Source organism: Polychytrium aggregatum (assembly GCF_025602895.1).
Source record: "Polychytrium aggregatum strain JEL109 chromosome Unknown BJ171scaffold_1, whole genome shotgun sequence".
Taxonomy (NCBI): Eukaryota; Fungi; Chytridiomycota; class Chytridiomycetes; order Polychytriales; genus Polychytrium; species Polychytrium aggregatum.
In genome coordinates, this window is record NW_026516203.1 from 1022676 (window position 1) to 1039535 (window position 16860).

A 16860-nucleotide genomic window follows, 5' to 3' on the forward strand; every position below is an offset into this window, starting at 1 on the left:
GGACGATGATGGGCGATGGATTCTTCAAGTCAATATATTCAGCCGGACCGACCGCTCTTTGTTTCAGCCTCGTCATGGGCTGCATCGGCCTCTGGCTCCCGCAGCTGGATCATTTCGATGGACTTGGATATCCACTCTTGGCTCTGGTCCCACAGCTCCGTCATGCCCATGACAGAGCCATGTCGAAGCCGCTTCCGCCAAGCGTCTGGCTTGGACGAGCCGTGCCGCCGTTTGGCCGCCTGTCGGCTCTTGAGGATCGAGACGTTCTTCTGGTCGCTGGTGATGGCCCCGAGAGCAGTCATATATCGCAGGCGGTAGGAAATGTGCTTCTCTGTGAGCACCTTTGGCAGGGTCTTCTTCTCCTTCTTGGCCCACTCGGAAAAGAGCGCCATTACCGCCTTGGTGTTTGCGCCGCGACTCAGATACAGCTCGATCAACTTCTTGTCCAGCTCAGGATTCCACAGCGAACAGTCATTCACCGACAAGATCAGCTCGGGATGGAACCGCTGCTTGACCGAGTGAAGAATCCGCTTCGCGTCAGAGTCTGGCCGGCCAAAGACGGTGCAGATCCATTTAACAATGTAGACATCTTCGAGCTTGGCATGGTTCTCCTCGTAGTATCGCAGAGCCTGCTCGAATTCGCCGATCGTGAGTGGCTCGGTCTCGAGCGAGCGCTTGCCGCGCGAAATTGAGTTGAGCGATCGGATTCGATACCGAATCGAAGCTTCGGAGCGGTTGAGTGTTTTGGTCATATCTTCTGGCTTTACGGTATCGAGCAGCCGGGCCAACGCAAGATCGTCCTGGAAGGACCAGTGCGTCAGACGCCGGCAGGCTGGGATGACAGCATTCCAGCCATAGAGACTGGCCTGGAGCCGTCCAGGAGCAGCAGCCAGCGCTGGGGGCAAGGAAAGCGTTCGCACAAGGAAAGAGATCATCGCTCTTGGCTCTTGGACTCTGGTCGGCAAGAGAGCGGCGTTCAAACGAAGAGAGCCGGCTTGGACAGAGATCGCGCCTTTGCTGATTTGGCTGGCCGGGCTGCTGCGGACATGCATCCAATCGGCCCCAAGACGAGCACCGGATGCCCGGGCTCGGATGCCTGGGTTCGGCCTGCTTCCAACCCCACGGTGTCCTCAGGTCGATATTGAGGGCGAAAGCGTGCTTGCCGACGCACCGCACTCTGGGGGCACGCTGCTCTGAACGGGAGCGACAGCGCAGATGATATGTTCGATTGGAACAGGCCGCCTCGATGGCAGCGCAAAGGCGCATGCCCACAGTCCCTCTCTCAGTCGCCACTACCGTCGATGGACGCTCTAGTCCTGCGACAGCATGAACGCCGCGCCGCTCAGAATCCACGCAGCTTGATCCTGCGAACAGGGCACCTGGAGCCGAGCAATGAGTTTCTCACGAGCAGGGGTAGCGTACAACGGAAACTCGAGGGTGTTGGAGACAGAGATATCCTGGGAGAACATGAAAGCCCTGCAGCATCAGCGTCTGTGCTCCACCAGCGGCCTCGCATCGGCCAACGACCTCATGGGTCGTTCACACCTAACCGCTTTGCCGCCCCAGACCAGCCAAGCCTCAGACCAATCAAGCTCCACCTCGGGCAATGCATGTTTACCTTGGGAACCCATGCAATGTAGCAGGTTGGGACGATTTGGAAAGGAGGGTCCGAGGCCGTTGCCGGAGTCAGGTTGCTTCCATCGAAGATACACCCTTGGAGCAGCAGTCCTTGAATAGCCACAGTAAACATATTCGAAGGGATATTTGCCGGCTTCCAGGTCGAAAGCAGATGTAGATTGTCCATAGACGAGTTCACTGCGATGTGCAACCCATATTTAGTGCATACACTAGCCCCAGCTGCTTGGCTGGCAGATCCTGATGCAGTCCGGCTGGCAGATCCTGACGCAATCTTACGATACTTGTCTGCATGGCCCATACCTCGACGAGACGACTCCTGGCGCAGTGCACTCAAGAACGTTGCCGGATTGAGCAAGTTCTGGAGCTTAATTGGCGACTTCCACAGCGTTCCCGCCGTGAGAGCGTCTCTCATTTCGTTGACAGTTGTGCCGTTTAACAGAGCTTCGCGAAGGAATTTGTGTGGTAGCTTGGACCCATCCCATACACTCAGCCAGCTGTACAGATCCCGGCACTGATCAGTCGGGTGTGTCGGGCAAACACATCACATCCGCGCGCTCGCTCCTGCTTCCCGATTCCTGAAAGCTGCCAGTCGACAACGAAAACGATACTCAACGACTCGGGTGTGTTTCCGTGAATCAGGGCCGTGGCCTTCTCGGTGACATCGTTCGTCGCCAGCGCCGTGCCGCGAATCACTTTGGAGATCAGTGATAGATCCATGTGAATCTGGCGGAGAAGCCCAAGGGCCATCGAAAGCTCCTATCATATCCCCCCCCAATAGCGTTACCAAACATGTCGATCGGAATCGCTTTCAAAATTCGGTTCGGAGCAGCAAACAGTCTCAGGCGGCTCCTTACAAGTGTCAGGAACGAGTGGATGGGGTCGGTGTCCGAGGTTTGACCCATTTTTTTCTGCAGCAAGTCGTTTCCTGTGTTGAGCTGCGAGAGAAGAACGAGTGGCACATGTTCGTGAATTGGTCCGAAAGTAACTCGGTGCTCCATCAGCTAGAGCTGTCATCGGACAGCCTTCCGCTCGTCATAGGCTTGCACAAACTGCGGCACTGTACTCATCGTTTGTTTGCGCTCATCCTCTCCCAAGCTCATCCGTGTTCCTGACCCGCTCGCTGCCGTGCCACTGACCTTCTTCCACAACTGAAGGAACGGCAGCAGCAACTTGGACCACTTTTCCTTATCCACGTTTTGGCTCCGCAGATCGACTTGTTTCTGGTTGGGGTAAGTCGTTGGAGTTGGAGTTGGGTTAGTGCTTAGACCATGGTACTCGGACAATGAAGCAAAGACGGCACAGATTGAGGCAGAATCGATGGGCTGCATGGGGCGCGGCGCATACCATCATTTTGAGCTGGTCGACAATCTGGCTACTCGTTGATATCTGAATCATCATATCGATGTTGGCTGGGAGACCAAGCAGGCTGATATTTTCCACCTCGGGTAGATCGTTGATGAGCTTGACGTACGACTCGTGGTCGCTGCTGTTCGGAAGCACTGATGCACATATCAAGATGGAGCCTGTGTGAGTGTCCGCCGTTGCCGGATCAGAAATCTTATCTTCCGGCACATACCGATTCCTTTCGCGAGCCTCTTGGTGGGCTGTCGGCCGTTGAGTGCAAAGATATCTATATCGAAACCATCATTAGCAAATGTGGCCATTCCTCAGGCATGACATCGATCCGTGAACAAGAAGAGTGGCTCTCTCGCAGGCATCACTGCGGTAGTCCTGACCATCGTTAAAGTATTGCTGGAGGTAAACTTCGAGCTTGCGAGCGTCGTCGCTGTCATCAATGCGTCCGCCGTAGATAGCCTCTTTGAGGAGCCCGTGCAGAATCTGCCATTGGGGGACGCAGCTGTTCCCGTCGCACATCTGACTGACCACCTCCGAACTGCTTCGCAAATCGGCTGCCGAAAACTCGTAAAACTTGTTCCAGCCCTGCGGAATGTATGTTCGCCGTTCCTGGATGACTGCATGAAACCAAGCCAACCCAAAGAGCGCTTGAGCGCGCAGGACCGATCCCTGCGCAATAAACTGGGGCGTCCATCCTTCGTATATACGCTGCATGTTCTTTTTAATGCCAGGTGGCGCCTCGACCGTTATTTTGATGCTGCTTTGCAGGAGATTAACCGGGAATTTGGGGTGCGCCTCGGATGTCAGCCAGAGCCGGAACTTTGGATGGAGAGTCAGGATCGAGAGCTCGTTTTCGACGACCGAGAGCCAGTTGCTGACCAGATGCACATTCTGCAAGTATAGCCAGCCGCCGTTCTTGGCGCAGTGGTGGAGCTGCTGAACTGCAAGATCGCCTTGCCCCTGGCCCATCGAGATTTGAAAGAACATGTCATGGGTGATTTCGCTATCGGCCAGCTCCTTGAGCTCCTCGGTTGGATCGGCGCCAGGTGTCGTGATGAAGAGAATCGGCTCGGTCGATTTTGTTTCCTCGTGGTAGAAGCGCTTAATGTTGAACACGGGAGGAGCGATGCTGTCGATGCGCATGCAACTGAGTGAAAAGTTGTGCATCGCCGACAGAAGCCGGTCCGGTCTCAGACACTGCACCAGGATCAGCTTCTGGAAAGGCCCCAGTTTCTTCGAGGCCTCCGGAGGAAACTCAACCTCACAGCTTGGCGACTTGACCCAGCGTGCCCATGAGTCGTTGTCGTTTGCATTCATAGAGGCGTAGATCCCTGTGAGCGACTGCTGGATGGCCTGGAAACCTTGCTTTCTCTCTGTTGGGACCCATCCCGGAGACTCGGGCGCCTTCTCGTCAAGATCGCCGGGAACCACCTGCCCAATAAAGTAGTCCCATTCTTTGGCCTCGATCAGAGAGCCGTGGAGTCCGCGAATCATGTAAAGGGCGAACATTTGCCGATCGGACTTGAATATTGATCGCGAAACGTAGCGGTACACCAGCTTCTCGAGCGCACCCATGAGCAACTTGATCCGCAGGTCTGTTCCATCGGCCGAGGTCGAGTCGGGACTGCTCAGGGCCTTCTCGAAGAGCTGCAGAAATGATGCAAGGGAGAACTCATACATGCTGTTGATCTTCTTGAGATCGCTCATAATGAAGAATAGGCGGCTGCCAAAGTCGGAGAGCGGCCGAAATTTATCGCGCTCTGCGTCCAGCGACTCTTGCAGTCGATGGGACTCTTGCAAGCCAGTTGTGATCTTGATGCTCTTTTCCTTTGTCTCGTTCAGAGACTTGATGAGCGAGGTGTTCTCCAAAATATTGCCCTCCGAGTTGGCGAGCTCCTTCAAGAGCGACTCTTCGAGAGCAGCGAGTTGGATCTTGAGCTCTTCTTCCTGTTTCAAGATCTCGATCTTCTGGATCTCAAGCTGAGGCTTCTCGTGCTTGAGTGTCACGCCCAGTAACTGGGCAGCCAATCCCGCCCTGGTTATCGTAAAGTTAACCTGGTTGACGAGCGCTGCCGCGTCTGGAGGAATCGAGAACGACACCTTGCGGGTGACTAGGTACAGGCTGAACTGGTCGTGATAATCGACAAGCTTGTCGCCGAGCTGGATCATGAATCGCGGACCTTGCTTGATGAGCGACTTGCGCAGCACTGGATATAGCACCGGTTCGATGGATTTGAGCTCCTGGATGACCAATGTCTTGCCAAAGCGGATGGCAAGCTCGAGCGACCGGAGGAACGACTCGTCGCCTTGATTCAGAGTCTCGGGCTTCTTCTGCTGCAAGTGAGTCTTGAGCCATATCGTGGCCTGGCCTGATGGATCGATGATTAACGGAGTCACACCTCCATTCAGGATCGTGATGGCGTTCTCGATCGACAGTGTGTCCGACGGCAGCCCCTCAGACTTCCACACCAGCTGCTGGCTCTCGGTACTCAAAACTGGGCGTATGTCAAAGTCCCTCTGGCCGAGGAGCTTGGCCCAATCCTGGGTGATCTTGAACCGCTGGTCCTCGGACTGTCCGGCGAGATAGGCAATGAATCCAGCGGCAAGCAGCCCGTTCTTAGGCAGGGTGGCGATCTGGTCTTTAATGGCCTGGCCCTGTGCCGCCCATCGCTGGCCCTCGCCAGATAGCTTGTCTAGCAGCTCCTGCGCATTGGCAATGACCTTTTGAGCCTTCTCGAGACTACTTCGGAGGAGTTCCGCTTCGCCAGTCTTGCTTCCAAACTCGGCCCGAAGTTGAGCCACGGTGTTATCCACCGTCACGAGTGCATCTCTCAGCTTGACAACCCGCTGCCGAGAGGCATCGAGAGATTCAGTCAGGCGAGCCAGGTCAGCCTCAAGCGGGCTGACTCTTTCGAGCACAGTGGAGTATTGGATATTGGCCTTGACCCACATCGCCAGCGGTGCGGCTGCGACCGAAGCTCTCTTGATAGCGACCTCCTCGAACGACTCCTTCTTTTGCTGAAGCAGCTCCTGGACAGACTCGCGGACGCTCTTGGTGATGTTTCGGGCGTCAAAGTTCATGATCTCATCTTTGACGGTCCGCTTGCCAAGAAAGCCCTTCATGCTGTTCCAGGACATGTCCAAGATACCCATGAGACGCAAGACACCCTCGAGCACATCCCGCACGGCCGGAGGCGGGGCACGCAGCGACCGAATCTCCGATAAAGACTCAGGCTTGATTCCTCCAACAGCCTCCTTTGCCTTCTGGACGATAGGATCGACCTCGCTCAGATCTTTCTCGATCGATGTCTTCCGAGTCATGAGTGCTCTTTCTTCTTCTTTCAGCTGGTGGTTCAAGGACTCCATTTCCTTCTTTTGCTCCGACGCCTTGAGCATGCTCTCGGTGATTTGCTTCAGTGCCTTGTCGGCCTCCTTTTGCTTTGTCGCCAGCTCGATGCCTTGCTTCCGCGCCTCGGCGGAGAGATTGTCGACGTATTTTGCAGCCTCCCGGAGCTTTTCAAGGCCGCCGAGAAGGTATCTATTCTTGCTCTCAAACTCGGTCAGCTTCGAGACATAAACGCGTTCGTAAGTCGACAGGAACTCGATGAGATGCTTGGGTGTACTCCCTTTGCTCAAGCTGCTCTCGTGTATGGCGAGCATGCCCTTGACAATGGCTTCTTGTTCGGGCAGCTTGCTCAGAAGCGCGTGGCTCTTGAACGTATCTTTGATGAGGCCGAGGCTGCTCTCTTGTGACCACGAGTCCATCCACGACATGTGGCAGCAGGTCGACAGTGCCGGATTGGACTCGTAGTACTGGACGAAAGACTGGCTCGAGGTGTCCAGAACCAAGGCAAAGTGCAGGTTCTTGCGGATGCGTGCAACAAAGTATTCAAAGACTGATCCTCGGTAGCTGTCTTCTCCATGGCTGTCCTTGAGCGCCGAGAGGATCTGATCGAGCTCCTCCGGCGAGTAAAGGCCCGGAACTTCGCCGCCGCTCAAGAGGCTATTGATGCTTTCCAAGAACGAGCTCTCCACAATCTGATAGTCTTCGAGAATGAGGAGGACTTCTTCGTTATGCACGCCCGCGGATTGCAGCACTGTCTTGATGTCAGCCGAGAAGGCTTTGATTCCGTAGCTTCGCCCAATGTTGGGAGAGAACGTTTTAAACCGGAGCATGTGGCCGACAATCATCAACGAACTTTGCCGACCCATTCCGGGCCGACCGGCCAGTAGAAGGGAGCCATTCGGCTGCGAAAGCACCCGCTCGATCTTCGCTATGCCCTCGACGGCCTCAGGGAAGAGCCTCATGTTCAGATCCTGATTGTCCCGCTCGTACACCGATACGTGCTTCTCGATAATCACCCGGAAGGCGTCGGTCTTGATCTGGCTCATCATTTTCGGAGCAGTCATGGTGCTGGTTTGGCCGGATATATACACGAATCCTTTGATGTTGGGCTGGTGACCCCAGTCGTTGCGCAAGGTTGAGCTCAGAATCAGCTGGAACTTTTGCCGAGAGTCTGACTCGATCAACCGATCTTGGAAAAGCCGCTCGGCCTCGTACGCCAAGATGTCGAGCAACTCTCCCTGCTCCTCACTGGTGTAGACAAATCTCGAGAGCGAGAGCACCCATCGCGACAGGTCCCTCGGCGTGAATCGGTAGTGGCAACGCATGTCGACAGTAAACTTTTGCACCGTCTGATCGTAGACGCTGACCATAGTGCAGGCCAGCTTTTGGATGTTCTTTGGCAGCCCCCACACCTTGTGAGAGGCGAGTGAGGGCGACAGCACCGTCTGCGTCAAGATACGGTAAATAACATGGAGCTGTTCGCGGTCGCTGTAAGTCATGGCGTACTGGCGCATCACCGACGTTAGCCGGGTGGTGAGTCGGTGTCGACCCATAGTCGACGAGGGGTTCATCGAAGCCACGATTTGGATATGCTCGACACAGATCCACTCGAGGTTCTTGTCGTAGAATCCGTTGTAAGTGATGAGCTGCTGCAAAAACTGCACCAGCTCGACGGTTTCGTACTTGTCGGGCTTGGGTAGGTTGATGTCTTTGAGATACAGAACCAGTCGCTCGCTGTCCTTGGGGCGCAACACCCGGCCAGTGTTTGTGTTGAGCGTCAGGCAGTTTTGGTTGAGTCGCTGCAGAATGTGCGATGACCGAGTTTGCGCACTGCAATGGATCGTCGCTACGGTAGTGCCCTTGAGCTGCTGGAAGCAGTACCGCAGCAGCATGTGCTTGCCCGATCCTTCGGGTCCGACCAGCAAAAGTGGGTGGCCGGCCGTCAGCCACGGCATGATGGTGTTGATCGAGCGCTTGACGTCTGCTGTCTCGACGACCGGAAATCTGTCAATGTCGTCGATGGCCTCTTGCTCCGAGACACATGGGGCCTCGATCTGGTACATCTCGACACGGCCGCTGTCCTTGTTGACGTAAAAGTCGAGCGTTCTCTTGGGATCGGGCGAAGGCTCCTTGGCCCACATTAGCATTTCATTGGCAAAGGCCAAGCGACTGTCGACCGTTAGATTGCCTCCAAGACCACGGACGAGGGCAAACAGAAACTGTGAGCGAGAAGCGACCTCCGATAGCTGCGAGAGACCGTTCATGACAAGCCCGGTTTTGCTGGTCTCGACAACGGCCTCGCAGTTTTGGATGATCCAGTCGATGCTCTTGTAGAAGAGCTCGTCAATCCAGCTGTTGAGCAGCCCTCGATTCTTTTCGTTCTGCTTCTCCAGCCACGACTTGACGAGGGCCTTCATGTCCAGATTCTCATCAGAAAGATAGATCATGCCCATGCGGCTCACGGTCGCGGGTGAAGCAAACTTGAGGTTATGCGTCTCAAAGATAAAGTTGACGTTTGGACCAAACTGGATGCGCTCGCCGTTGGGCATGGTCAGGAGGCGGTTGTCATCCAGCACCGAGTTCAGCGACTCAACCCACTCGGGGTCGACATCGCCATCGCAAATGATCCATGTGCGCATATGTAGCGGTTGCTTGACTGCTTCTCGGGAAGCAAATGTCAGGACACCATCGAACCACTCCCGTGTATCCATGTCCATATGGCCGAGGAGCGCCTGGCGGTCGATTGCCTTTGGATTGACGCTGAACTGCTTGATGCTTGTGCCGCACTTTTGCCATGCGAGCTTCAGGATCCTCCACAGCGTGCTCTTGCCCGATCCCGATGGGCCCACGACCACCACGCCCATACGCTGTCGGCATGCCTCGTAGAACTGAAAGATCTTCTCGGCCTGCGAGGGAATGTACACAAGCTTGAGCTCGTCATATGCCTCTCGCACGCATTTGCCCAGCTCCTCGTATGAAATGTCTTCGACCTGGACTCCCGGGAATATATCCTTCATGAGGGCCAAGAATCGCTTGCTGTCGGTGTGGGTCAGCTTCGAGAGGGTGTTGACCCGCAGGGCCTTCACCACAATCGCCATTTCTCGCTGAGTCGACACAGGCCCATTCTTCTTCTCCTGGTGGAGCAGCTGTCCAGCAAGCCAGAGCGTTGTCTTGAGAGGACGCAAGCCCCAATCATAGTGCTGTTGGATCGACAGGAGCTGTTTGCAGCATGTAAATACAGCGACGACCTTGCTGCCAAGTTCCTTGCCGAGCTGGAAGCCTTCGGAAAACAGAATCACCTCCGAGATGAGCTCGTTGTTTGGGTGGGTCATGGCAACGGAGCGGAACAGCTGCTTGAGGTTGTCGGGCAGCTTTTGCCGGCCGCCATAGTTTTTGCCGGCAGGATTGAGGGTCACAAAGATGCCGGAGTGAGGGTTGAGGTCTACGGGCTTGCCCAGAAGCGCAACCTGCGGCTCGTGCATCTTGAGTGCAGCCTGGATGACTTGGATCTGCTGAGATACAGCCGACAGCACGGCTTCTTCGAGACGATTGAACTCATCAAAGCAGCCCCAGGCGCCACACTTGACCAACCCCACAAATATCCGCCCCATGCTCTTGTAGTCGATGCCTTCGTCGCAATTGAACACAAGCACCTGTCTTCCAAAGAGCACGCCAAGGGCCTTCACTGACTCGGTCTTTCCGGTGCCGGCGGGTCCAAACGGGTTTCCGCCAAAGCCACTGGCCATGGCTTGCGTCAGAGTCAGGTAGCATTTGTCTGTCAGGGGCGTGTGGACGAGCTTGGGTGGGTTCCCCTGATACTCGAACGTGTAGTGGAACTCGGCGTCGTTCATGCGGCTGACGCACTGGCCCTCGTGGGTCATGTAGAACCGAAGCTGTCGCTTCCAGGCCCAGTCGGAGAGCGAAGTGACGTTGGACTCTTGCAGGTGACGAACAACCTCGAGGAAATGAATCACATCCAGGATCTGAGATTTGACCTTGAGTTCTACGACATGGCGCTCAGTGGAATCTTCAACCGTAGACGAGTCGAAGGAAGTGTACTCGTCCAGCTGCCGCTTCAGGTCCTTCGATAGAGCCGTCAGACTTCCCTTTGTGATGGCCGTCTCGCAGTTGGCCGTAAAGTGCAAGTACTCGGACAGTCCCAGGACCTGCGATGGAAATCGAAACATATCGTGCTCCTTGAGGCACTGCTGCAACAGACTCTTCAGCGTCTCCTTCATCTCAAGAGCAAAGTTCTCGAGCCACACTTCGACCTGCTCGGTGACCTGGACAGGCTTGCGCAGCTGCACAGTCTCGCCCTCGGCGCTCTTCATAGCCACAATCACACTGCCATCGATCTCGACGTTGTGTACACCAGCAAAGAGCTTCTTGAGATGGCTCTGGATCACATTTGGATTCTTGGACTGGCCCAGGATCTCAAGCAGGTCTTCGTCTCCGAGAAAGTAGAACCGCGCAAAGCGGTCGCGTTTCTGCTCCAGATACTCGTTCAGGGCCTTTTGGCAGCGCTCCAGCTGGTCGACCAAAGCTTTGAGGATCTCGCCAATGCTCGGATAGTTGATGATTGAGATAATGCGCGCGTCCGCAGCGATAAATGACATGATGCCACGAAAGTCCTCGTCGATTCGAGCAAATCGATTTTGCTCGGCCGGCAGAGCCCCGCGGTTGAAGATGGGCTCGAGATACACCCACTTGCGCTGGACGGTATTCAGATTGCGGAGATACTCGTCCACTTGAACAAGCTTCTGCTCCCACAACATTGCCTTGTCGGCAAAGTTTTTGTAATAGGGCGAGTCTTTGAGCGACTGCAGCAGAGACTGGTTGTCGCCAATTTGGGTGAGGATGTCCTTCCAGTCCTTGATGAGCTGAAAGTTGGCTGTGCCCTTGGCATCTTTGTACTCTGTCAGGCCAAAGCTCGAGCCGGCCCCCCAGATATCTAGCTCCTGGATGGCTTCTCGAATGGCAATCTCTCCATTCGCGCGGCTGTTGAGCTCCTTGATGTCCTCGAGCCTCTGCAGAACGGTCTCGGACAGAGCAGACAAATGGCCAAACGTGAGCTCGGACAGCGAGACCCCCTTCGGGACGGCCAGGATCCGAAAGAGTTCGCCCCAGTGCTCGGACATCCAGTTTTCTCCTTTGAGGAACTTGAGGCATCCTATGAATCGCTTATGCTTGTCAATGTCCTGCAAGATCGTGGCGGAGATCGTGTCCATTTCACGCGATCGGATGCGCTCCATCCATTTTGTTAGCATGTCCTCAAAGGAGTATGACCGCAGCCGAAACGAAATCCAGTCCTCCTTCATGACGCTGGCCACCGCAGCCGTGTACTCGGCATAGAACCCCCACATCTCCTCAAAGTGGCGAATATCGGAGCTGACGTCGTGGAGCTCGGCAAAGTCCGGCGCACCAATGCCAAAGTGTGCGCTGTCATCGACGATCTGAGAGCCGCGCTTCTCGAGCTCCTCCAGTTCAGTCTTCCGCTCGACAATGAAGACCACGGCTTTGGCTGAGAGTTCTGCGCCATTGGCACTGGTGATGTCGGAAACTTTGGGCTTGAGCTGATTCCATCGAGCAGTGAACTTTTCGAGCTCGGACAGAAACGACTGGCGCCGCGAGTCAATGGCGCTCCGGAGCTGCTCGACCTGCTCCTTGATCATGAGCTCGTGGCTCTCGAGCATGAGCTCCAGCTTGCTCCACTTTGACTGGATGGCCGAGATGTCGACACCCGACGCCGACACAGACTTGAGGAGCTTGTTTTTGAGATCGGCGGCATCAAAATGCGCCTGAATAGACTTGTGGGTCTTGGACAGCTCCTCGTGTTTGGCGTTGGCCTCGCCAACCTCGGCAAGGCTGTTGGGCTTGACCGCCATCATCTCGAGCCCCCTGTTGACAAAATCATCGATTGCCATCATATGCGTGCCCACTGACTTTCGCAGCGAAAGCAGCATCGAGTCAAACAAACGCTGCAGATGGTCGTCGATGGTGGCTTTGACAGGCGCAGTCGATACTGTGATGCAGTCGATCTTGATTTCGGTGGGTAGCCGCTCGGCCTCCTTCCCCTTGACCTTGAGCATTCGGAAGTTGAGTTCCCAGTCGGTGACATCTCCAAGGGCTTCTTCAACAAAGGCATCGAGCTCCATGGTGCCGACGATCACCCAATCCTTGAAGATGTCAAACACTCTGTTGAGGTTCTGGAACAGTGACTCGGCTTTCTGATAGACGGTGGAGAGCGACTTTGCATTTCGGTCGATCATGAGCGCAAAAATCGAGCCATCTCCGACGCCACGGAAGGCACTCGGGATGGTGATGAACTTTTTCATCTCGCGGTAGTACTTTGCTCTGATCTCCTCAAATGGTGGCCGGAACTGCAGTTTTTGCTGCTTGAAGACCAAGTCGACCTTCATTTCCGGCAGGCTTTCGTTGAGAGTCTCCAGGCCGACTTGATACTGGTGCTCAAGGGCTTTGTAGAGCTGATGATCCCAATGGATGCGCCAGGTCAACGTATCCTCCATTTTGATGCCAGAGTCCTGGACTGAGCCGATCGTAGAGCGAATGGCGCTGAGAGACTCTTTCCATTTGCTCTGGCACTTGACCAGGTCAACGCTCATGAGCCCCACAACAACGTCCGAGTTGTTCATGTGAAACTTGCGGAGCCGGCGATTGTCGCGGGTCAGCTTGTCGGCGGAAGCTTGAAGCTGGCTGATGTACAGCTCGAGCTCAAACGGGCTGTCCCAAGTCACCGATCGGCTCTTGGGGTCGGCTCGGCCCTTGGCATTTTTGACCAGCTGCTCGAAGGCCAAAGCTGGCTCGAGGAGCATGGCTTGCTGGCACGGCAGCATTTGCTGGTCGATAGTGTTGTAAAAATGCGCAACCTGCTTCAGGACCACGCCATGGCGATAGTACTTTTGAGCGCTCTCGGTCAGGCGCTGGATCTTGGCCGGTACAGGAAACCCAAAGGCCGTGAGCTGGCGGGCTTGGCGCAAGATGGTGACGAGGCGGTCGTCGTAGTTGACTCGCAACTTGCCATTCGAATAGTCAAGATCCATGAGATTTCCGTTCTTTTTGAGCAGAAGAGACCCGCTGGGGTCGTCCATCTCGCTCTCGATGTCGGCAACCCATTCGGCAAACTGATCTCGTTCAAAACGCTTGAGCTCCTCGTACAGCTCCGACGAGATTTGGGTGTAGGAGGACTTTGGGCCAGAAAGATTCTCGACAATCTTGTCTGTTTCTTCGATCTACACACGGCACGTCGTGCCATCGATAAGATTCCGCAGATTCAGAATGTGCATTCCAGAGTGCGCCCGAAAAGCCATGCCTCGGAACAGAGCCAGGTCCGGTGCCCCGAGGTGCAATGATCAGCAAAGGCATGGAAACCCACCTTGTTGATGGCCTGACGGGCCCAAATGATCTTGGACACAGCCGTCGGCAGGTTTTTACCCATCTTAAACTTCCAGTCGCGGACAAGTGATCGTCAGAATCGAGCACCGCTGTCCGCATGTTAGCCCTTGGCGCTGCAGGACCGGGTCTGGATGGATATGCCTACCTTTGTTTGATTGCTCTTGTCCGTGAACTCTGCCCGGGTCTGCTTCATTCCGTTTATCAGCTGCTCAAGCAATGCCTCGCGCTCTGGAACTGTCCGTCAATCCAAACCAGATTGGTTATCTTGACTGAATGCGCGCGATTCAGAGATCCGAGTCTAAAGCAAAACCGAAGAATAGTCTTGGCTCGGCTCAACTCCAAACCCTAGTTACCTAGCTGGCGTGCGATCACCTCCTGTGAGAGGAGCTCTCGGTACCGCTGAAACTCTCGCAAGAGTTGGCGCGGCTGGCTCTGGATCGAGTTGAACAGCGATCGCAGCTTTGCAGCAACTCGGTGCTGGATAGGTTGGATATTCTTGTTGTACTGATCCACAGCCGTCTGCGCATGATGTATCGTGAGTCTGGATCTACACAGCGCCATCGGCAGAATACAACACGGCTGGATCTTACCTTCCACGAGAGCGATGTGTAGTTGTTGCAGACAAGTAAGTGGACGGTGGAAAACACATCCAGTTGTTCCGGAACGCGCAATTCCTTCTGCTCCTCGGAAAGCAGCAGGCTTGACAACAGATCGTGGGAGCTTCTGATCATGACGATCTGAGACAGGTATGTATCCGTTGAGGCAGTATCTGCATATTTAGCACGGGGCCACCAAGATATTGTCTCAAGCCGAAGCAGCTGGACACACGCTCACCTCGTTGAGACGGGAAACAAAGTCATCAAGCTGTTGATTACGATAGACTCCTTTCGTCCACGGACGTGCTGCGACATTCGGCCAGAGTCTGCCCGTCAGGGTTGTATCCATGGCCTGAAGGCGCTCGCACACCTGGATCGCGGCGTGGAGACTCTCTTTAACCTGAGCCGACAAATGGAGCGGGAACAACGGTGAGAGCGAGCACAACCAGAGACACTTGTGCAATGCCGCATTGAGGAGCGTGTACCTTGAGCAGGTCACCTTTCATGAGGCCGGTCGATGCAAGTTTTTCCTGCAGGTTAGCGACTATCTGGTTGGTGACGACGCCAAGAAGGTGGAGCATGCGCTCTTGCGGATAGCCTGGGACTTGGGCTTGTTGCCTGGGTTGTTGACGAATGGACGGCGACATTCAGGTTACAATCGAGTGCGTACTCATCGCTGCTGGCTCATCAGAGTTCAACTTCCTGGAAAGCACCGAAACAAGAAGAGTCTTGTGCTGTGCACGCACCAAAGATCGTCGAGGGTGTCCTGCGTTTTTTCGATAATCTCGAGTATGTCGATGATCTGAATGGAACTGTCGCCCGATATCGGTGAGTATGCGGCCCCGATCGAAGCTCCAGCTCGTTCAGGGCCTTGTGGGGACCGGCGCGTAGACATACCTGATCTTGTCGTACTCGATCTTCAAGGGTTGGAATGATTCTCGGAACTGAGCGGCCCGCTCTTTCTCAGACTGCCAGGTTGAGCGTCATGCGGTGATTAGATGGGAGCAGTGCGCTACGCACGGTGAGTCATAGACAGAACGATTTTCGGGCCGTTCGACAGCCGGAGATCGCTCCCCGGAGCGTGGGAGGCTCGGTACCGTTGGGAAGCCCACCTTGGTTTTGGCGTACTCTGTCGCCTGCTCGACCCAGAAGATATATTCGTCGTCTATGCTGAAGATTCCTGCTGGATTTTCGTCCCTGACTGCTGACAAAAGCACATGATCAGTATGCCGTCGCAGCTCGCGCGATGGCAAGACTGCCTCGTCGGTGTCCAGCATCCACGCGAGGATGAGATGTTCGAGAATGCTTACCACTGGAGGCAGCAACACCGCCGGACTGGTGCCGAAGCTCGCTCGCGAGCCCAAAGTCAAGCTCGGAAAGGAGGCCCTGGAGCTTGGGCGTGACCCCCAGCTTGCTGCTCCTGGCGTTCGATCATCATGGTGGGCGGTGTCCGGTCAATCTCATGAGTGTTTGCGCGGCCGCTGGGTCGGTAGACAAGCGCCATATTCTGAGCCTGCAGACCGCCCCTCAGATGGCTTACCAGCCCGGATCTCGCCCGACGGGACTCACTAATGCACGACCGCGCAAGAGCCCACCACCATATCCCCGACCGCGATCTGAATCCATGAGCACCCTCGGACATGTGGGCCTCGCTATGGATCCGCTGCCGCGCACACCCACGCGCCGAGGTGCAAACTCACTTCATCAGCATAGGCGCGTAGATGTTGTGGATCGTCTGGTAGAGGGTGTTCACAGGCGACTCCAAGAGCGGCGTGAGGCTCACGACGCTTTCGATGTTCTGCAGAGTGACATGCGTGGCCTGGAGCTTGGCTACCACCACACACGGCAGGGAATTCTTCACTTCGCCCACACCATCAACGATGATCAACTGCCCCCGACAGATACAGAAATCATATCCAATCGAAACACGCAAACCAGACACGAAGCGATTAGTCAGTTATTCAGGACCGTGTGCGCATGTGCTGGAGATCAAGCTCCATCGCAATCGCTTGGCTCACGCGATCATGCAGAGCGATCTCAAAGATGGGCGAACATGTGAGAGGCAGCACGAAGGCAATCAACGAGTACCCACCTGAGTGTCGTCGCAAAAAATGAATAGGACGTCGTGCGACTGCCCGGCGAGGAACGAGCCAAGTGGTTTGCTGGCTGCGAGTTGGCCGCCGTGCTGCGAGGCATCAAACGAGCGCAGATGAATGGCGAGGGCTTTACTAAGCCACGCGTAGAGTTCGTCCATGGGTGCTCCGGGATGTTGCTTGTGCTGGGCTGAGTGGTATGAGTATGTCGGCAGCACTGGTTGCGAGCGACCTGGAGGGGCGAGCGAGGAAGGAGGAAGGGGTGTGGGAAGGTGAATGATGGCGCCAGAAGGCCTGTGTCGATGGGATCCAGGCTGTGTTGGTACGGGCGGGCCATGCATACCGATCCGCACTGCGATTGCGCTTGAAGCATGCGCGATCATCATGACTTGCTCATTGCGGTGTCTAGGCCGCAGTG

The 16860-nt window shown here is 55.4% G+C and overlaps 1 protein-coding gene across 1 annotated transcript; it reads right to left on the reverse strand.

Annotated features, from left to right (window-relative positions):
* Positions 1-38: 38 nt before the first annotated feature.
* Positions 39-16603, reverse strand: BJ171DRAFT_594818 (uncharacterized protein; the record flags this gene model as incomplete). Its single annotated transcript, XM_053114551.1, has 23 exons — positions 39-866; positions 1380-1457; positions 1619-1815; positions 1939-2132; positions 2252-2394; positions 2493-2573; positions 2775-2858; positions 2983-3137; positions 3215-3268; positions 3375-3611; positions 3702-13590; positions 13734-13802; positions 13899-13987; positions 14107-14272; positions 14344-14490; positions 14588-14749; positions 14835-14967; positions 15096-15161; positions 15247-15317; positions 15447-15550; positions 15660-15769; positions 16050-16147; positions 16442-16603. The coding sequence occupies 23 exons, from the start codon at positions 16601-16603 to the stop codon at positions 39-41; spliced, it is 13317 nt and encodes a 4438-aa protein (XP_052971882.1).
* Positions 16604-16860: the final 257 nt, after the last annotated feature.